This window comes from Motacilla alba, chromosome 12, assembly GCF_015832195.1.
Source record: "Motacilla alba alba isolate MOTALB_02 chromosome 12, Motacilla_alba_V1.0_pri, whole genome shotgun sequence".
Taxonomy (NCBI): Eukaryota; Metazoa; Chordata; class Aves; order Passeriformes; family Motacillidae; genus Motacilla; species Motacilla alba.
The window spans coordinates 11,074,482-11,096,575 of NC_052027.1; the positions used below are offsets into that span (position 1 = coordinate 11,074,482).

Below are 22,094 nucleotides of genomic sequence, written 5' to 3' on the forward strand. Positions count from 1 at the left end.
AACCGTAAATCCATTTAATTCCTTGCATTTCCTGCTCCAATATGCTTAGAGATCTGTGCCCAAATATCAAACACACCTCTTCCTTCCAAAGCACTTGATGCTAGAGGCAGATATTAATGCCTCTATGATGTATTCATTTCCACAGTAACAATAAGCACTCATTCAGCAAAAGGGCTTCATAGTAAGGCAGAGAGAGGGAAAACATGACCTGTCCCTGGGCATGTCACAGTCTCTCAGGTGGAACAGACTTCTAAGAAACAGGTAATCTTAAACCAAAATCTAAACTCAGATATGAGGGAGAGAGAACTCAGATATGAGTTTCCAAATCATGCACATCTGTGTAAGGTGCTCAGGAAAGAAGTGGAAGGACCAAAAGAAGAACAAGTTTGTCTTTTCCATATCAGCAGCCTGGGCACTCTCTCACAATAATTTGGTGGAGATATACTCTAATTGATACTTCAGTCCTCAGTCATACTGCCAACATACATGGAGAAAGTAGGGATTTACCAGTATGACAGCCACACTACACCACTGAGATTCGGATCAAAAACCAACAAAGATACTATATAGACTTCTTTTTCTACTTCTTCACTAATCTCACAGCTTTTAGAAGAAACTTATTCCATGCACAGTCCCTAAGGTTTAGTGTTCATTTTTAATTTCTATGTTATATAGCAAATCACCTTTAAAGCCTTGAAAATCCATATTCTAAAAAAAAAAAAATCTTCAAATTTTGGGATAGAAAAGAACCCAGAGAGAGCTTCAGAAACTCATAATGTTGGCATTTTGCTTTGTCACTAACTTTAATATCACTCTAATCAAATCAGTGAGACTGTGGAAATGATACCAAACAATACCAGGTCAGGAAATACCACCAAATCCCTCAATTCATTGAAAAAGTTAAGACTTTTAAAATTAGTTTTTTTTAAACTCAGTGATGTTAAACTGAAGGGCATTTTGTAATTTTCATATAGAAACCTGGAAGAGCTAAAAGGTACAGCACACCACAAACCAGTTTGTATTCATCTGAACTGAGCATGGTACAAACATCTTAGAAATATTTAGAGGTTGTCATTGTCAGCAGGGAGAGCTACAGGAACTGTTTTGCTTTAGATCACTGTCCTTCCTATGGTATCAGTCTTCACTGCCTAGAATAATTCTGAAGTTAGGACCCACCTGTGGGCTCAGACAGTGCTGCAAAGTCTGTAGCTCTCTTCCTTAACAGACCCCTTGGTTCTCAGCCCACAGGGCTATTTAAAAGCCACACAATAGTAAGCAAGAAGCCACAAAAAAAAGTATTGTTGCCTAAAGCCTACCAGAGGCAGGGGATCAATCAGCACAGACCAGTATGCATTGCCCAGCAAGTATTTAAACCAGCATTCCTACACACCACTTCCCACAACTCAGGGAGGATTTATTTGGTACTGTGTACCCAAAATCATAACAAGATTACTCTCCTTTATTTCTTCAAAACAAAACCTCAAGCTGTGGCTATGCATCAATTGCACCAGCTTCTCAAAACAGATTTAGAGAAGCTAATCAACAAATTGCAAAGTTGGTTTAGGTAATTATCAATACAAGTTACTGTGGAATCTGGGAGTACACAAGTTATCCACATCCAGCAGATTAGTTCTGGTACCCATGTGGAGTGGAAAGAGGTACCTGCAGTGCTCTGGTGAACAGCTGCCTGAGATGCTTTCCTCCCTGCACAGCAACCACAATGCCTGCCCAGTCTGAATCAAGGGGGTACCACTCTCCTGCTCACATTAACACTCAGCTTCAGGTTGCAGCATTTGCACACTGGGGGAACTGCAGCCCTATGCACAGACAACAGCTGCACCTTACAGGTGTCTGACTTTCCTCATGCTTATCTGAGACAAAAAGCAATTAAACCAGCAGCATCCAACTACAAACACATCCTGTAGAATGCAATGACATCGTGGGTAAGTTCCAAAGGAGGTGGACTTTCATCAGCTGTATCACTTCACCCTCAGCCTAGCTCAAGGATGTTGGCACTAACTAATCTTTAGGAAAATTCATCTTCTGGACGTCTGATCACACTGCTCCTGATGTGTCATTGAGGGTTTTTGCTATTATTTCTCATATAAGAGAAATGGAAAACAGGGGAAAAGGGATGAGGTTTGTATATACAACTAGCAGAAGCCTTGTATGCTTTGACCTTTCTCCTAAAGTGGGTCAAAGTTTTAAGCATATGTCACCAGCAAATGAGGTAGACAGTTGGCCTCTGTCTAAAATAAAATATGCTGCAACTGCTACAGCTATTATCAAAACAGGTGTAAAAGGCTCATTTACAGCAGCTAGGAAAAAGGCAGGAGAGAAAGGCTGGACTGGGAAGTGACAGCACAATATCTGCAGATGGAAGTATGGAAGACAAGCTCTTACAATACTTTGGAAATAAATACATGCAGGACATACAGAATATGAAAGATTGAATCAATAAAACATACTCTCATCTGTTTAAAGGAGGAGGAAAGGAGAAAAGATGACAGGTTGGAAAAAGTAAAACATGGATTTAGAAATAAAATTCATTAGCAGTGCCTCTCCTATCAAAGAGAGGAAAGAAACCTTTGCCTGGTCAGTGTGCAATGGGCACAAAGGCTACATACACATGAAACCCATTATTTTGGAACTTCCTCTCCCCCTCCCATGGAGAGATTTAAATCAGGTTTTTGTCTAGAAAAGAAGGGAGAGGTTTTCTTAAAATGAAACAAAGGGCATCCTTCTCTCTACTATCCCTTGAGGTAAGACAGAATAAGCACGATCTTGCTGCATTTTGACACCAAGAGTTACCAAATCCTTTCTATCACTGTGAATTCCCCTTACTTTATTTAATAAATGAAATCTCATCAGCTTATCCTTCTTCTATTATCACTGCTGACATCAATCTGATAATATTGGCTTGGCGTGGAATCGTGCTATTATATGTCCTCTTGATATTTAATTTAAGAGAAACGTCTGCAGTGGGGTGAATATGTGAAGCAAGCTTTTTATTACTGGTAGCAGTAAGGACGCTGGGAGTGAATTAGACATTCATCTTAGTCAGGGCCAATCTAGTGGCTCAGAAGAGGTTTTCTTCTTAACCCTCTCCTAACTGTTCAATAGCAGCAGGTAACAGCTGCTTCAGGCAATAACTGCATTCATTTGTCTTGGGAAATTCATTTCTACATGGATATAAACCCCATGAAGAAGTACAGAGTGTCTGGGAGGTTAAAGCGAGGTACTTTGAGAATTTCTATCATAAGCACTGCACTAGAAGGAGAAGTGCTGGTCTCAATGTCCATCAATTAATCAAGCAGCAACAGTTTCCAAAGACAAACACCCTAACTCACTGCAAAAAGCAATTAAGGCCATATCATCAGGATACAGACCCAGAGACAAAAGGTTTCAAACACAGCACTATGGCTACGACTCAGGTGCTGCTGACAGGCTCCCTTTTTAAAAGAATTATAGACTGAGAATTGGAAAGCAAGGGAAAGCTAGAAAAGGTCTATGTATTTCGTGGTCCTTCCATCCAGGTGAAGATCAGTCTACCCAAGCAGAGATCTACCTTCAGAGCTTTAGGAATTGGCAGCTCTTCAGCCTAGTGCAAAATCAGTAACTCCACAGTGAATAACACACCATCGCTTGGCTTTACTGGGAAGAACAGCCATTCCAGATGGAGTTAAGAGCAAGATCTTCTTTTTACATTTTATTCTGGGAAACCATTCAAGCTGAACAAAAAACTCGAGACAGAGGCTGATGGTTTCTAAACTCAGACACTTTGATACCTCTGCTCAGAAACTGATAAACAAAGGCACCCAAGATCTCTCATAAGCCAACTTAAAAGTAGCTGGCTCCAGCACACAGCTGCAAGCAGCAACCTAAATGGGCCAGAAACCTGGAATTTCTTGTGGGCCACAAAATCCAGTGACTGGATTAGCTGCTTTCTGCTGCATTATTTGACTAAGACCAGTGTCTGAACCAACTTGAGCAAACCATTAGTCACCACAGTTACTGGAGCAGAGACAGCCCCAGACACCAGCAATGAGATGCATGGGCAGCACTGCCAGTAAATCCTAGGGCACAAAGCAGCAGTTTTTGCATGTTGGGAAGGAATCAGACACGTTGTATAGCTACTTAGTATGTTTATATATCCAGGGTCCATTACACACATTTCAGACTAAGCTCAGAGATGCTTTGGTCACATAAATGTGGTGTGCTGCCAGGCTGCACTGTACATATATAAAACCCAATAGGTGGTTAACTGACCTGTAAAACTGCATCCTCCCTTGGGTAGCAGTTGGCTCTGATGGCTTCTCTAACATGTCAGAAAAAATGACTCCAGACAGATGCAATACACAGCACATAGAAAGGTTTCATTCTCTCTCATTATTGCATCCTTGACATTTACAGCAGAAAATTAAACACAATTGAAGCATTTCATTCACACATAACAAACTCACCAGCACAGAACAAACAGCCAGGCAAGCTAACTTTCAGCACAGGATGCTGCACTAACACAAAGCACTGTGTCCTCACTACAAGCTATGGGATTCCCTGATCCTGCACATCAGCTTGATAACATGGCTTGAATGGAAGAGGTAAGAGCTGTGTTACAGCTGCGTGGCAAGGGAAATAAGAGATGGAAGAAGCTTAATAGATTATCCAAATGACTACTAAAAAATGAGAAATGTTTAAGCTACATAACCTAGCACAGTGTAAACAAACTGCATGTCTCATGAGGCTAAACTAACATGATCAGGAAGGAAGTATTTCTGATCAGCCTCAAGTACTCAAAACACTCTCACCAGGCTTTGCCACTGATCCAGGTGGAATAGAAAGCTTGCAGAAGTAACACACAGTTTAGAGCAAGAGAAGACAGACTAAAAGAAAAGGTGAAACCTCATGACAATTTTCAGAAGAACGGGGTGCTATCCCCAAATTTCAGCTGAAGCTGCTGTATTCCTGTCTAAATCCTTCTCACATGCCTTGTCACACTGTCAGCAGCACACTCCTGCACACCTGCAGTTTTTTCCCCTCTCCCTTTCTCCCCTTGACAGCTGCATTTTACTAACAGGTCACCCCACTCTGTTTTTCCATACACTGTTCATGAAGTGCCAAATGAACGAACATTTTAAAGTACTGTGAGTTTCTGGGTGACTCTGTGATCCAACAAAATTTGTCACTCAAGTACTTCCCAATCTCAATTCCTATTTTGACAGCTTGTTTGCAACTGCCACCCAATTACCCACTGGAGTTCATGCACTCACTGCACCCTTGTTCTGCCCAGGCCAGATACCTCCTTTCCTTCCGATCACAGACAGGCAGAAGCTGTTCTGAAACCTTCTTCTGCATAAGTAATTAGATCCCATCACTGAGAACAAAAGTTACCACACAAGACCAAGTCTCAAGTGTCAGCCACTTGCTGTTTCTACTGCATTCAGTAGAAACAGCCTGCCCCAACCACATTTCATTCACAAAAAAAAAAAAAAAAAAAAAAAAAAAAACCACCCAAAAAACCCCCCAAACTCTAGAAAATACAGACTGATGTCAAAAGTGACTAAAATCGAGCAGTTTTCTGAAACAACCTCTAATTTTGGAAATCAGCAATAACTTCTTCATTTCCATCATGAAATTGATGCAAAGAGATTGTGTGACCTATGCAATGCTGGTTCCAGCTCTCCATCTGACTTACTCCAGTGTGTCACAACCTCCCCTGTCCTCCTGCATGGTTTATCCTCACACACAAATGGTCATTTCCCATTTGATCAATGGGTCATCCTGGAATATGTGTTTTGCCTTCACTGTGTTTTGCCAAGTGCAGTTTCAACCGGGGGACTTCCTTAGACCCAATAAGCTGCAAGCACTGAGGCTGTGGGTCTCTGGGGGAGCACAAGGGTAGCAATAAGCAAAAAACTGAACTAAAACATATAAAATAATATTATCCTTATCCTACTGAACCTGCAAATGCAATAACTAATCACCCCTATTAGCATTTTGCATGGCAGATGGCAAGTGGTTTAGACTAATGAGAGACTTTTCCCCACAAGTGGATAATTCCAATGTAAATTTGGATGTAAATTCTTTACTGATTATGATGGTAGAATACTGAGCTATGAGAAACTGCCAGTTTGGAAGATGAAAGGAAAACTACTGCCTCTTCCTTCACTTGCCAAGAGATACAGAAGTTAACAGAACTGGATCTCCTGCCCACAAAGCCATGCACCATTTTTTCCCAAAGATGCCAAGCTACTAAAAGTTGACTAGCAAAGATGAAGAGCCTAAAGTTAGCAGCAAAACAGTCTCTGGAAGCCAAGCAGGAATGAGTCAGAATCTTGTTGCTGGAAGGAGTTCTCTGAATCAGAAAGGAAGCTGGCTCAGCTCCCACAAGGCAGAAAAGCAATATAGCAAGCAATAACTGAATCTGAAAACAACACACAGCCCAACAAGTGACCCGAATAGGGATTTTCTTTCTTCAGATAAAAAACATCATCTAAAAACTGCTTAAGATCTCAGGTCAGGAAGGGAAGGCATGCAGTCTGTAGAAGATATGCAGCACAAGCCCTAAGAATATATGGGTTGTGACAGTGCTATAATGTCTGGGAATTAGTTGGGGAACTGCTGGTCTATTAAATACCTTCCCCAAAAGTTTTCTAAAGAAGGTAACTGAAGAAGTGATATGCTGATTTCATATAACTACAAGACATGAGGGGCAGCAGGTTCAGTAAATGTCTCCTATGTGAGATCATCTTATAATAATGTCACACTGCAAATGAAATGTTCTTTTTTAAAAAGAAAACCCTGACTACCCATTTGAACAGCAGTTACTTTTCCAAAATGCCACTGAATACTGCACTAGGCTCCTATAGTTTACTCCACACTACACAAAGGGATGGACAAAAATATGGGTCCATTAGTATATTGAACACTGACAGAGTGGCATGTCCTGCTAAAGATGCCAAAATAAATTTAGAGAGGAGATTGAAGCTGCCAGTGTTAAAGTTCAGGTGGGATCTGAAGCTAAACATTCACCTTATTAAAAAAATTCCCTTGCTTCTGCCCACATTCTCTAAACTTCAAAACCACAGTGCCCCCTTTTACCAAGCTGTGCAATTCTGAACACTGACTCAGCAAAGATCCCCATTAAGCAGCTACTCATCCCTCAGAGAACATCAATAATGGTGCTTCCAAAGCAAGCACACACAAAAAGTCTTACAAGCCCATTTTTGGGGGGAGGTTGGGGGGTTCTTGTTTGTTTGTTTCAGTTTTTAAGTGAATATTGTAAACTCAAGAAGTCCTCAGAAAATAGAAAAAAAAAACTTTATAGAAAACAATTTAGATGACATGGTTCAAAGTCTGGAGAACAGCACATGCAGCATCTCAGGTGCCTCCTGATGCTGCTCCAGTGTGCTGCTGGTGACCCTTGCAGTCAGCACAACACTGACCAGCTCTCCATGGAAACAATATTCATCCCTAAACAAGTGCTCCTGCCTTCCAAATGCCAGGTTTTTGGGTCAAATTAGTTTGAATTGCAGGTGGTATGGTAAGTGTATGTCCCAGACATGCAACTGCCAGGACTAACAAGAAAAATGCAAAAATCATACAAATAAATAAATAATTAATAAATTAAAGTTATTCAAGCCAAATTTGATGGCAGAGATGGTTTTTCTGTTCTATTAGGGAGAAAAGGACTTCAATCTCTTATCAGCTCAGTATTAAACACCACCAACTTCCTCTGTGCAAATACATCACCATGATGCAAGGTGTCCACAGCAGTCCTGCCACAGTCCTTATTTCCTCAGAAGACAAAAATATAAAAGCTCTGGCCTATATAACAAACTATTTCCTGAAATTTCCCCAGCTGGTACTTGCCTTTGGTGTCTTCTACCATCCCTCCAAGACTTCAGGAGGAGAGTGACAACAGCAAGGACACAGAGTGTGTAATCCAGAATCAGGAATACAATTACTGTGCAAAATAGCAGCATTGTCCTTGAAATCAGTTGCAACTGAATTAATGACCAGATTGTTAGAGTGTTACCTCAACTTTGCCTCAGGCTGCTAATTAGCAAACAAGTCATTAATTCACTGGTAACAAGTGGTTTCTCGGGCATTATTGCTTCTGACATCTTTAATTCGCCACTCTTTATGGAAAGCTTCCCCAGACAACTTTAACCTCAGTCCTTTACACATCAGCCCCACATCATTACCACCACCACACTACACCACACACACATTGAAGACAGGCAGAAAAACACAGCAGGAATAGGCTAAGCTGGGTCATTAATTAATATTCATTACACCTTTCCCAACTCAAGCCAAGGGGAGGGGAAGGCCAAAGGCACAAAAAGTTCTGGATTTTGGTGTGGATCTGCCATTATTTGTAAATACATACTATGAACCTGGAGAAACCTTGCTTTCACCATGGTACACATTGGAATATGCAATTCCCAATGTGAGGGCAGAGATCTGCTTTTATTTTCACTGTATTCTCCACACTAAAGAGCTGTGAACTGAAATTTTTCATGTCCTCTGATGCACAAAGTATGACTGAGGTTTGTTTTAACAGCTGCACAAATATCCATGCTTTTGAAAACAATCTGGATTTGGCCTGCCAACAACCCCTGATCTAAGGGCTTTATAAAGGCAACATTACTACAGAAAACAAGTGCTTTTCATGTAAAAATCGATAGCAACAGAAACATCCCTACCAGACTACATGGAGTTTTTGGCACCTCTTCCTTTGCTATTTGAGTCCCTGCTATTCAGATCTTATTTTATAAATGCCCAAATTCTACCAACGTAGCGGTGAAGAAACGCTCCTGCAGGTTTGAAGAGACACCAGTTTTTCAGAGCTAACAGAACTGCAACCTCAGTTCATTGGACTCATCTCTCATCACGCATGAGAGGAAACACAATACTGTGAACATTAGATTGAATGTTACTCATTTTACTAACTGGGCAAAACAAAAATCTTATTTAGAAGCAGCATCTTAGTAATCCTCAAGAACTGAACTTCAGAAAGAACATTCAACAGCTTGGATAAAGCACACAATCTAATACATTTTCAAGATTTAAAATTTGGTTCAAAAAAAGAATAATCTGGCCCAACTGGAAAATTTATGCAAATCTATTGCACATATTCAACTTCTATTTCCACATACCATATTCCTAAAGCAGTAAGGGAAAATATGTTGGTAGGAAATCAATGCACTGGTATAAGTAGTTTGTTAACAATAGGTCTTCCAGAATTCATAAGGAAAATGTTTACATCCTAAGGTAATGAGTGAAAAACTGTGTGAAGCAGAAGTGAAAGTGATCAGGAACTTTTTCTTTCAGTAAAATGCACACCAGGTAAAATGACACAAAATCGAAATTCACCCATATACTTTTATCCTCTTCTGAAATAAATTTGAGAAAACTCATTATAATCTCTTAGAGAATATTTTAATTTCCTACTAAGAGCAACTTTATAAAAGTGAGAAACAGAAAAGTTTTGACTAATATCCCATCTCTTTATTTGAAGATTATGAAACAGACTCAGTGTAGACAGAAGAAGGAACAACTAGCACAAACCAAGCCCCAAGGGAAGAATAGGACTGGGACAAGTCAAACAACTTTGGTGAAGGTATCATCATTGGGGCACAAAAGGACTGTGATGAGGTAAGGCTATGGATGAGCTTTCAGCAATAATCAATCTCTTACTCCTGAAAACTCTTAAATCCCTGTTGGAGAGGCTCTTAATTTCAACACTAAATTAATCATTTATCTAATCTAATGATAGAAGAAATCCCAGAGCAATTTTGTTTGAAAACTATGATGTCTTTACCCTTCTCCTTTGGCTTCTCAACTGTCCATATAATAACTGTTTCAGACCTTGCCTCCTGGGCACAGTCCTCTGTTGAAATACCCAAGGCCTCATAGTAGACTTCAAGATTAACAAACTCAATATAAACTCACATAACTATTTTATAAATTTTGCATATCTACATAAAGAAACAAAAAAGGTAGTTTCTCTAGGTTCCAGTTAATCTTGCTATTCTAACTGAGGGGCCATCAGACTCATAAAATCTTGTATAATTCAATAAAACCTTTATTTCCATGAGTACTGAAAGCAAGCCATACATTCCCTGTTGCCAGCAGACAATCCATCTATGAATTTTCTTCCCCCACCCTCACTGAGTCAGTGTGGTTTTCTACTCCACATTCAGCCAGGAGGATACTTACTACTTGCTGGTTTCTCTAATATAATCACTTTTAATACTCATGTCCATTAAGTTTAAAGATCTTAGGACCATTAAATGAAACTCTCACATAGCAAGCCCTGCATGGAGTAAATCTCTTTGGCAGTGTCTCCATTGGAAAGCTGCCTTGGATTCACAGCTGATCTTCACCAGGATAAGATCAACTGACATTCTTTATGCACTCCTTGATAACAGCACAAAGCATATGCAGTCCTCTCAGCACAACATGCAAAGCAACAGAGTCATCCGTAAGCAGCTTCGGAAACAGTTCTGAAAGCCATAGGGAGATTTCAGAGGGAAACTCAGCTTCAGAACAATTTTATCTTCTAACAGCTTCCTAATCCCCTCACCCGACTCCTGCAGCTTTACCTGTTAGAGCCACACCCCTATCCAGGCCAATTCTTGCATCCAAAAGTAACAACTACAAAAATAAATAATTTTTTAAAAAAGTGATAAGACAACCTTCACAAAAGAAAATAAATCACAAAAAAACCCAACAACAATAAAAAACCCCAAACCAGCATATTGAGGATAAATCTAGAGTGCTGCACTAAGCCATAACCTCTTTACTGATGTTTTTTTCCTTCCCCTTAACAGATTCAGGGACTGTAATAACATTTAATCCTCAGAAGCTAATCTAAATGTAACACTCAAAAGAAGACAAAGACAACGCAACAGAAAGAAAATTTGGCCACTGCCTTTTGGGAGTGCTGCTTTATCCCTGGAGCGAGTGCATTAATACAGCTTGGAATGAAATGCCATTTTATTCTCTGTAGCAGGGAGGGGATTAGCAAGTTGTCTTCTCTAAACCCAGTCTGAGTCATGGCTCTATGAACACTGAGAAAAGGATGTGGAATGAAGGGAAGGGTGGGGAGCACTGGCTTTTTATTTACACGCTGCTTCCTTTGTGGGTGGTTACTGATGTGCGCAGTTTGCTAAACAGGGAAAGAAGGCAGGGGAAGTTCTAGGTCCCCTGACTTTAATTCTGTTGGTTAACAAAAGAGAAAAATAATAATGCACCAATTATAACAACATAGTTGAGACAATATGTCCATGGCAACTATCCAATTCACCACAGCATGGAAGCAACAAGGGCAAGTTGCTAAAGGTGTTGAAAGCTGTGCTCAGTGGTATCTTGTTGCTAGGATCTTTTTCCTGGGAGGAAATAAAACAGGTTGGACAGAGCCCAGAACAAAGGAGAAGGAGACACTCTGATAGGAGGTATGTGGAGACAAGAGTAGGCTGGCTTCGGGTGAAGAGATGAGGAACAAAGTCCATTGCACAAGGCAGGCCATGCAGGCATCAAGCCTTGAAGTGGAAACCAAGAGCTAATGACCGTGTCAGTGATTTAATATGAAGCTCAGCACTAAGTACTTCACTTCTGTTTTAATACAAAGGGAGATAGGAAGGTTTACTTGCCTACCTCGCAGGCATGCTGTGAAGGGTCACTGGTGGAAAGGTGTACAATATTCCTAAATCCTGCAATGCTTGACAATCACTAAGGAGTGGAAACAGTCCATGGAATGCTTGCCCACTTGTGCAGAGCTGTAAGTGTTGATAAAAGAATTACAAAAGTCATTAAATGCCAAGAAAACACTGGGGTTTGTTTCAGATATTTCTTCTCTTTGCTTTGACACAGACTCTGAAAAACAGGGTATTCACTGCAGAAAGAGCCCCAGCCCTATTTCCCTTTTCGTCTATCAGCTCTGCTGATACACAGTGGCAGAGAACAAATACAGAGCAGACTGGTCTCACAAGGCACAAGTGACAGGGGCAGGTCTTCACAGTGTAACAGGGGTAACAGAAGCTCAGGAAGAGACACTACGGTGAAGGAAATGGACTCTCTGGAGCTGGAGAAAGTGCCACTCCTGGTTTCCTTTCCTTAAGGAGATATCATAGTCCAGCACCAGAAACAAGCAGATCTGTACTTCATTCACCCTTTGGCTAATATTCCATTTCACATAATTTTGCAGGAGTGTCAGTTTATTCCTGCAAACCAAAGAACTAGATCTGCATAAAACAGTCTAACCTATCTTAGCACCAACTGTGCTTGGATGTTTAATACGAAAGTGCAAAACAGGATAAGCAAACAATTCATTCCAGTGAAGTCACAGGATCTTGTAGGCTATTACAATAAACAGGCTGTAGAAAGACTTGAATGTAGGATGCCCAACAAGAGAACCTCACAACACACAGACTTCAAGTCCTACCAATTGAGCATGGATGCCAGTGTAGGAAAGAACCTTCCCCTGACCCAGCCTAGCACGACCCAGGTGTGAGGCACAAGAACACTTTAGGAGTGTATGTACAGTGTGCTGTACACAAAGCAACAATCTGAAAAGGGTCACTGCATGCTGATGGAAGTGACACACTGCAGCCTGACGGGGGAAAGCAATGATTCTTCCTGCATGTACAATTATCAAAGGGCATTATCAGTCCCAGACCATGAACTCCAAAGCACAGCTCAGTGCAATCCTGGCTACTGCTGGCAATTCCTACTGTGAAGAACTAGAATGCATGATATTCAACTTCATCCTCAGTTTCATTTGTGCCACTCATCTTGTCCCTTTTCAAGACACCCCCAGCTATGCTATTTTTTCACACAAAAGTCACATTAGGGCAGGTGTCTCATTTTGCTGCAAAGAAAACAGCCCAAGGAATCTGTCCCTTTATAATGGCTCAAGCTCATACTGCCATCAAATTCAAGGGCACTGTACAATAAGGCCAGAAGCCAGGGACTTTTAGATGATAAAGGCTCAAAGAAAAGGGGAAGAAACCCTTAAGAGACCACAAGCACACTCTCTGAATCTTGAAAGAATTCATTAGCATTTGTGTTGGTCTCTGCCACTAACCTTTGCAAGTAATGGTTGCATTCCTGAGTTTCCTACATTACCAGTCTTCCTTTCCACAAGAAACAGAACAGACCAAAGGAAACAAACATCAGGAACCAACCTTCAGACTACAGATAAAAAATCAGGTAGTTACAGCCCATACTAGTAAGTGAAGAACATAATCCCAGGTCCCAGTCACTTCCTCTACCAAGTCACAAGGATAAATCACCACTACACAAGTTCACAACAGCTGATCACACATTTGCAGAAGCAAATTCAAATGAACAAAGACTATAAGAAAGTTATGTCCTACGAATTTTTTAAATTTTATTTTAAAAGAGAATTTAAAATTCTGCTATGGAAAACAAGATGGAAATGCAAGCAATGTGTTAGCTGCCTTGTTTTGGCTTCTTTAGCAACTTATTGCTTGACTGTCCAAACAAAAATGTGAAATTACAACAGGTTATGTGACGCTTTGGCAGTTAAACATAATTTTAAATAAAGGCAGCACAATATACTGCATACCCCACTAATATATTCATTCACTACTATATTATCTATTTATGCAATTAAGTATTGTAGAGTCTGGATTGGACCCAACCGGACTACATATGCTGCTACTCCAGTTTATTGCATGTTGGCCAACTGTTTACCCAACTGAGATTCGAGTGCTGCTCTTGACAGCGTAATTGCTTTAGCCTCATTAATATTTAAGAATTATAGAAAATATTTTTTTCTTGGGCAGCTGTTAGTGCATGTGGAACAATAAGTTATGTAACACGACTGGCAAATACAAATATAATTTAAACACTATATATGCTCATGGTTAAAAGGCAGCATTAAAGGTCCACTTATTGTGCTAAGGCAAATAAAAAAGACCAGAAAAATCATTGCACTCATTCTAAGAAAGCATTCGTGAAAATTACAACTGTAATTTGAAACTAACAGGGATGAGATTTAGACTGTTTATCTTTTTTTCCCCTGGACAATGAAAACTTTAGAAGTGGTGCCATTCTTCCTACCCCCATGCACCAGCCCAATGCTATGGTGTGTAGGTTAAGCACAATGGGTCAAAGTTAGAACAGATTTAACATGTTCCATTGCTATTTTGAAAACCCTAGTAAATATTCCTATTTAATATTAAAAGTCCCTCTCTTCTCCCTCATCCTTCCTTGCAAGATCTATCAACTTCATACCAAACTCTGCAAGCTTAGCACAGAAAGAGAAGATGCCAGCTTGCACCTTCTCAGCCCCCTCAGTACCTGACACGAGGTAACTTCGCACTCTGTTTAAAGGAACATCCAGCAGCTACACACAAAATGTTATGAAATGCAACTGGAACTGCTGAAAAGAACGAAAATGGCTCCTCACTTTATCCGTTCCTCTGCCTTGGTGGCTGCCTCCTGATACTGCTCGGATGTCATCTTGTAGATCTCTGCATTCTGAAACAAAGAATAGAATGCTCAGCTCTAAAAATTAAAGGCATCTCAGATCTTATCTTGTCACAAAGTCATCTTCTATAATTAATAACAATTTCCAACAACAAACAGAATATTCAGTTCAAAGAAAACGGCAGAAATACTTATGAGTCAATTTTATTTTCAACAAAATTCATCAAGGCCACAACACATCCCTCATTCCAAGGCTCACTTCTGCGAAAGGAAAAAGGGGGAAAAGGTCGCTACCAACCAACCAGGAGCTTTGGTTATTCCATGTAACCACAAAAACAAGGTGTTTCCAGCACAGAGCTATTTTGAGTTTGGTCATGTTTTGTTCTCTTCTTTCATTAATTGCTGTGAAGGATCTTGTAAGTTACTGACATGCGAGTATCAAAACTGGCTGCTAGCACTGGAAAATCCATTTTACATTTCAGTGCTTCTACTTATGTTACTTATTCTTAAAAGAAAATTATGCAGCCTGTTTCCCTTCTAACAACACAGGGAGGCATATCAGGTCTCAGTTAAGGTGCTGCCAAACAGAGTCTTGAGTGTCTTGCTGCAGGGCTTAAGAGGCTTGCATTAAATTCTCCTGAACTTGCACAGAAAGAGTTTTAGCTCACAGCTGCTCAGTCACTAAACGTGGGGGATGAACTCCTCCTCTGGGCTGCACTGAGGAGCCTCCCAGGCACAATCAGCAGGAGGGAAGGGCTGCACTGCCCCAGCAGTGCACTACAGGTCTCGTGTCACTAAACCACAGATAAAGCTGCTTTAGGCAAAGCCGCTGGACTCCACTGGCAACCGCCTCGCGCCAAGCTCATCTGCAAGGCTCTTACTCTGAAAAGGCACGAGCAGAAAATATGCAATAATCAATCAAAAGAAGTGACAAAATGGTATTGAAAGCGAGGACAGCTATTCATTTAGGGCCAGCTCGAGCTGCTATCTCGTCTCTCCCCAAATTTGGTCATTTTATATAGAATACTATTCTTGCCCTTCTTCATTTATTTTCCCATAAATGCAGCTGGTCCTGCGCATGATGAGCCAACACATACTGTTCAGCGGTTGGAAAAAGGAAAGGACAGATATAACTCAAGTTCTATTAGTGGTTCTGCCACTTGTGCAATCTTGGGCAAGTCACCGTTTTCCATCTGCAAGTGAGGGATAACAGCTGCCTGTATCTCTGAAGTTGTGTGAAGCTCAGCTAATTGAAAGGTTTATAAAGGTTTTCAGAACCTGGGCTTCAAGGTGCTATATTTAAGCGTTTTATCTTTAGTGCCTGAATTTATGTTAAATACCAAAAGAAACACAGAACAGATTTTGCTTTTCAAACTTTGACCTAGGAGACTGGTTTAAAATGAGGAATCATGAAGGACTAACCGCTTCAAAATGCATTTTACCAGCAAATTATCATTAATGTTTTTGTTTACTTACTTATTACAGAGTGGTCAAACTTCAATGCTATTAAATCCATTTTTCTCCTTCCTATATTGAAAAGTTCAGCTTTTAATGGTGCCTTTTTCTCTGGCCTGTAAACAGACCTCATGACTTACAGCTCCCTGCTGTTACTTATTCACACATGAAACCACAAGACCTGTGCTTCATTAATTAAATTTGCCATTAAAAATTAAATAATGTGAATAAGTAGATGTAAGCGTTATCTCCATTGGGCTTCAAAGGTCTCACCATTTCTCCAATTACTACCCAAGCAATTTTCATATTTCATACTGTCTGATTTCTCAAAGGGACTGGATCTGAGAGATCAGAATGAGAGAAAGTGGGAAAAAGAGAAAGCAAGGTAGCAAATTTAAACATTTTTCAGGCAATAGGAAGTAGTCCCATCAGACACTATTAGCCTGCAGCGCTCTGCAGTGAAACAACAGCAGGAGAGGAAAACAGGAACAAATATGTTGTACGTGAGCCCCAGCATGAGGTCGCGTTTAACCCACCTGGAGAAAGTGACGATGGCCAACAGAATCATTTGCTGGATGTGCTGTCGATTAAAGTGCTTGTGGCACAACTTTACCCACTTTATTAGAGTTCAACTGCCCAGCACTTGGGTCAGGCTTATCTTTAGCAATATCAGCTACGGACATGGACAAAAATAGCTGGGAAAGGAAGCCAGGCTTTAGTTCTGAATTCTGAAGCTGTTAAAAGCAGACAAATGAGAGCCTGAACAGAGGCAAGAATCTCAGTGAGGGGAAGGAGGAAAGGCTTGGTCTCAAAGCAAACACCAGACATCATGCAAAGATTGAGGAGGGGCATAGAACACCTTCAAGCTGCAGATGAAGCTGCTGAGTTTTAAAAATGAAAAGGAAACATCTTTCCTTGTGATCCAGCTGGGCCTCTTGCTGTTGATTCAGACCTCTCCCTTCCAAAAACTCTAAAACCCAATAAAACAATATTTCTAATGCTATCAATCAGTACCTTTAAATGCTTCTCCAGGTAATAAAAATGGGGGACTACAATTTAAATCTGAGTTTGTTCCACAAGCAGATTTTTAAAATACATTTTCCTTGGCCTATAGACCCATTCCAACCTTGGGGAAGTCACATTCCCTTTTGTCCAAAGCATTAAATGAGCAACAAATGGGCTAAATGGGCAAGAGAAGGGCCTTTCAGCATGGGCACAGACACAGCAGGTTGTGTGACCTGGGCTTCTACTTATAGAGAATAATTTTCCAAGTATTCTCATCTATATTACTTCAGACACAAGATCTGCTTCATTTTCAGCAGTTTACCCACCGTGCTATGGCCAGAGAGAATGTTCCAGTGGCCTAGAACTTTCGAGGGCTTTATAATATAGCTGCAAACGAGGAGCTAAGCCAGGAACCACTTGAGCATTTCCCCAGCTTCAGCAGGGTCACCTCCACACAAGGGCTATTCAGCAGGATCAAGGTGTGGTATTTGCACTTGAAACAAAGTCTGAGCTGCCTGTAGTCTTAGTGAAGTCCTTTATCTTCATAAAACGATATTCAGTGGTACAGTAAAAGAGAGAACATTCCACATGAAATTACAAGACATGAACGCTGCTTTTAATTTACTTTCACATTATTTGATGCTTGAGATAAAATGGCAGTTCACAAAGAAAAAGTTGAACATGAGACCTCAACTATTATTAAATAAAGCTTCTGGCAGTGTTAGTTGCAAATATAAGTTTAAAAACATGACCAAAGGACACCATAAGGGCTCAAATAACAAAAGACACAGAAAGAATGAATGAACCACCTAAAATGTTTCACTTCTCTCAATAAAGCTGAGCCTTAGGGGAGTCAACTTCAGAACATCAGAGCTTTGTCATATAGGGAGAGAGCTCTCCAGAGAAGACAAATAAACTAAGCAAAGAAACGTTAGTTTGAAAGATTTTCCCCTGCTATTAAATGATGGTTTGTAGCAAATAATAAAAACACCAAGAAGTTGTAAAAATACATAACCAGAGCCTAAAGTGCAACAGAACCACTTTCCTTTACCCTGCTCTTTCTCTACAACACATTTGCTGCTATACCCTTGCTCTCCACTCTTCCAAAACACCCTTGTGCTAAAAATTCCCTTCCAAAGGGAATCAATTTTAAACCTTAGAGCTAAATTTGGAGTAATTTTAATTCAGCATTCCTCCTTGGCTGCAAACATGCAGAGAAACTCCAACACTCACTAGTACACCTCACTACACTGCCCAGGCCCTTTCCAGAACATATAGCAAAGAAAGTAAGAAAACATAATAACAGAAGACTGAGTTCTCAGGGTTATTTCAGGAGGGAAAGTAATTGAAACATAAAGGGAAAGCCCTGGCAGTTCATTCTCACACTGACATTAAACCACATTCCTTACAACTTCAGTGAAACATGTGCTACTTGCAGTAACATGTAAAACAGAAAACTGAGCAAAACAAGCATGAGGAAATCAAAATTAATCAGATTTCAGGTGAAATTATTTGTGAACATCAAGCAGCGGCATTAAAAACCTGACACTGAGACAAAGATTTCTCCATCAGTTTCAGTTCGGGTCAATAGATTAGAAGGTGTCTTGATTTAAAAACAACAAACCCAACCACCATCACCACAGATATCTTGAGATATTTTGACACCTCAGAGTATAGAAGCTTGTCAGTGGTCACAGTGTTTAGAGCTACAAAAAGGATTAACAGCTGTTGAAATGCTGCCAGCCTAGATGAATGCCAGTGATAGCTGTGATGAAACGGAGCAGGGCAGTGGAGGCCTTGACAAATGCTGCAGACGACAGCCGGGAGATTGGATGGTACAATCTGCCTTGCACCTGACAGACGTGCCGCTTCCATCCCTCCTCCTGACATCCACGCTCACCAGCCTGCAGAAAAATGCCCTTTGCAAGCCCCTCTCAAACCCAAAAGAGCACAAGAGGCAGTGCTGTGAGCAGGGCGATACGTGGTGTGCCCCACAAGGGCACTGCAGATTTCTGAGAGAAACAGGTAAGGAAAGCAAAGATTACTTCTTATATATCAAATGTCAGCTGGAAGATATTCAAATTCCTGCTTCCAGCTGCTTCTGAAGCCAGAAATAAGACCTCACACCATCCTGAGGAGCAGCACAACTGTGGCCTGCCTGCACACTCTTGGGGACAGGCAGCACACACACGCCCTGGATGCAGCTGCTGCCATGAGGAACTCCGGGAAGCTGCAGAGAAACACGGGTCAGTGCCAGCTTTGGGAGCCACCTCTGCTGCCAGCAGTGCCTCAGGGCAGCAGAGGTGCACCCAGGTTCCCCACACCTCAGCAGGTCACTGCTTCACACACACTGTAGATCAGGCTGTTCATTCTCACCACTCAGAAGTCTCACGCAAACAGCTCCTAACAGATTTGAAAAATTACCCCGTGTACCTGCATCCCTCCCTCAGGTACAGAGGCAGATGAGCTGAACCAATCTGTTCACTGGATGACCCTGTGGATGTGTTAAAAATCAACCCACACAATCAATCACTGCTATCAGCTCTGGTCCAAAACAGGGAGTTCGGGAATTTCAGAATATGCTGCAAGAAACAATCTCTTCACCTCCTGAGCTCACTCCTCTGGCATTTCTGCTCAGCCCATTTGCTGGTATCAGCAAGCAGTCAGCTCATTCACATTTCCTCCTTCCCATCAAATGCACATAAAAATAAAAGCCAATTAAAAAGGAAGAGAAACATGCCTATAGAGCATATCACTAGAGCATAGAAGTTAAGGGTTAAACTGCTTTTTTGAAAATTCATATGCTTTTTTCTTAAAAGGTAACAGAGGAAAGATGCAAGGAACTACAAACAGCTTGCTGATATGAAAAAAAAAAGACTTTTTTTCAGCCAAAGCCAACTTCTAAACACAGCTCTGTTGTTTGCTGTTCATGTGTGGGTTCATCCATTACTCCCGCTGAGACCAATAATGAAATGAGAGCATTGAATTTGTTCCATTCTATTCTTTCCTTCGGCAATAAGCTGTGAGATCATAAATTTTGGATTAAGATTCAGAGAAAGCATAAAGAGAGTAGTGTCCACAGTAAGAACACAGGCAAGTTAAACTAGTCAGGAGCATAAGTACATTGCTCTTTGAACAGATCTTCTCATGTCTGCAATATTATCCTGAGTTGAAAGCAAAATATTAATTCTGTAGCGTATCTAGAAAGCTTCTCAAAGATAAAATCCCACAGAACACCTATCTCCACAAAGCTTGAAGGAGGCAGAACCGGGGAGAAGGAACATGGCTGGGTTTGTCTTGTGGATAACACAGGATAACTAGGTACAAAAAGGTTAAGCTACAGTCCCTAAAGCACATGGTGACTCAAATAAAAATATGCATCCCAGGACTTCCCAAAACCAAGGTCCCATACCGAGATACTCCATCCCAGTGAAAATGGGTTTACAAACCCAGGCTGTGATCCTACACCAGAGTCAGACTGTCTATGAAGGTACCCTGGGAAGAGCCTAATTAAAAACAGGTACCCCACAGCAAAATGGTTTTAGGGACTTCCAAAAGCTTCAAGTGCCTCACTGGAAGCAGGCAGAAAAGCCTTATGTTATCGTAAAGTCAGAAAGGCAACCAACAAAAAAGAAATTATTACTACAGAAGCAATTAAAAAGGGAAGAAGGAGAAAAGAAAAAGAAACACTGTGTTTATATGAGGTTGCTTTAAAGCACACCCTTCTGAAAGACTACAAACAAAGCATTGCCAATTCTTTAAACAAACTCTGGAAAGTAAAAGCAGCTTCAAAGAGAAAGGCCATAAAATTCCAGCAGGTAACTCAGGCTTTCTGGAAAGGACAGCAACAGCATTGTGAAAGGCCCAGATTAATGCCAGTACTGCTGCAGGGGAGTATCACCCTGCTTTCCTCCCAGCTAGAAGTTTAGCTAAGGTGAGGAATTCACAGTAAATGCCCGAATCAATTACACCTGACAAGTGCAGGTAAACAGGCTTCCCAGGCATCGATTAAACATCAAGAGTTTTCAGCATCTGCTTCAGAGGAGTCCTGCACGTGGCTGACCTGCACAGATAATGTGGTGCCCACGGCACTACGGGCACAGCACCGCCTGCCAAATCCCAGCACCTGTGCTGGGCAGCTGCACAACTCATCCTGCACTTGGGTCCCACCAGCAGATCCACCACACAATCAGGATGAGCTCCGAGATCACAGGATGCTGCCTCAAACAACTGGGCATTGTCCATCAGAGAGTGACAGGAATGCAGAGAATCGATACCAAGGGAAAAGGAGAAGAAAGAAGGAAATTGCCAGAATATCAAGAGTTCTAAGAAATGCAGGCGGAAGTTTCACTCAAAGGCTGACCAGCACTTTCAAGGGGGAATAAAGAGGAAAAAAAAACTCCATCAAACAAAATTGGCAGCCATCAAATACTTGTCATACAATAAAAAAGATACTAAGCACATTCCCCTGTCAGGCCTGTCACAGGAGCTTATTTTGGGAAGGAAGAAAGGAAGGAAGGAACATTTTAGCTAAGATTTAATGCCATCATGCCAAAGCTGGTATTTGACAGAGCCTCCAACAAAACTCCCACCACCTCGGACAGTCATGCTGCAGCTAAAACTTCCATCTCTCTCTGCTGAGAATATCCCTAAGTCCCATTTATAAACTGCAGCAGCTGGCCCAGTTAACAGTTCCTGTCCCAGTTGAAAAAAAAAAAAAAGCTGAGTTAAATTCATGACCCCATCCTTTTACACAACAGGTAGCTAAGGAATGCAGTACACCAGGTTCCCAAAGGAAGGCAGAATAGAGGAACCCAAGGCAACAGGATGCACAAGAGAACTGGAGAACACTGAAGAAAATGCATCACATCCACACACTTGCATGGGTAAAGGAATTGCAGGAAAGAGAATCACTATAAGAAACAAACAAAAAACCGCTGAAAAACAGAAGTAAGCCGAAGCCTGGAAGTTCCACCCCCTCACAGGGTTTTTCCTCTACTCCCAACTACAAATTATTCTCCACGTGCAGTTTCCAGTAAATCAAGCTTTGCTAAATAACCCCGACATGTGTGGGGCTGAGAACCAGCCAACAAGCAATGATGAGATGTCCCTGGAATGATTAAGGAAAACGCAGACATCTCTCAGGTTACAAGGAAGCCTGTTGTACTCTC

At 41.1% G+C, this 22,094-nt stretch overlaps 1 protein-coding gene across 7 annotated transcripts in view; it reads right to left on the reverse strand.

Annotated features, from left to right (window-relative positions):
* Nucleotides 1–22,094, reverse strand: part of CHCHD6 (coiled-coil-helix-coiled-coil-helix domain containing 6) — a 109,899-nt gene that overhangs the window by 37,642 nt on the left and 50,163 nt on the right. For all 7 annotated transcript variants that reach the window (XM_038148783.1, XM_038148777.1, XM_038148778.1 and 4 more), the window contains one exon: nucleotides 14,444–14,514. In XM_038148783.1, the coding sequence (XP_038004711.1) occupies nucleotides 14,444–14,514 (71 nt within the window). The remainder of the gene's footprint in view (nucleotides 1–14,443; nucleotides 14,515–22,094) is intronic.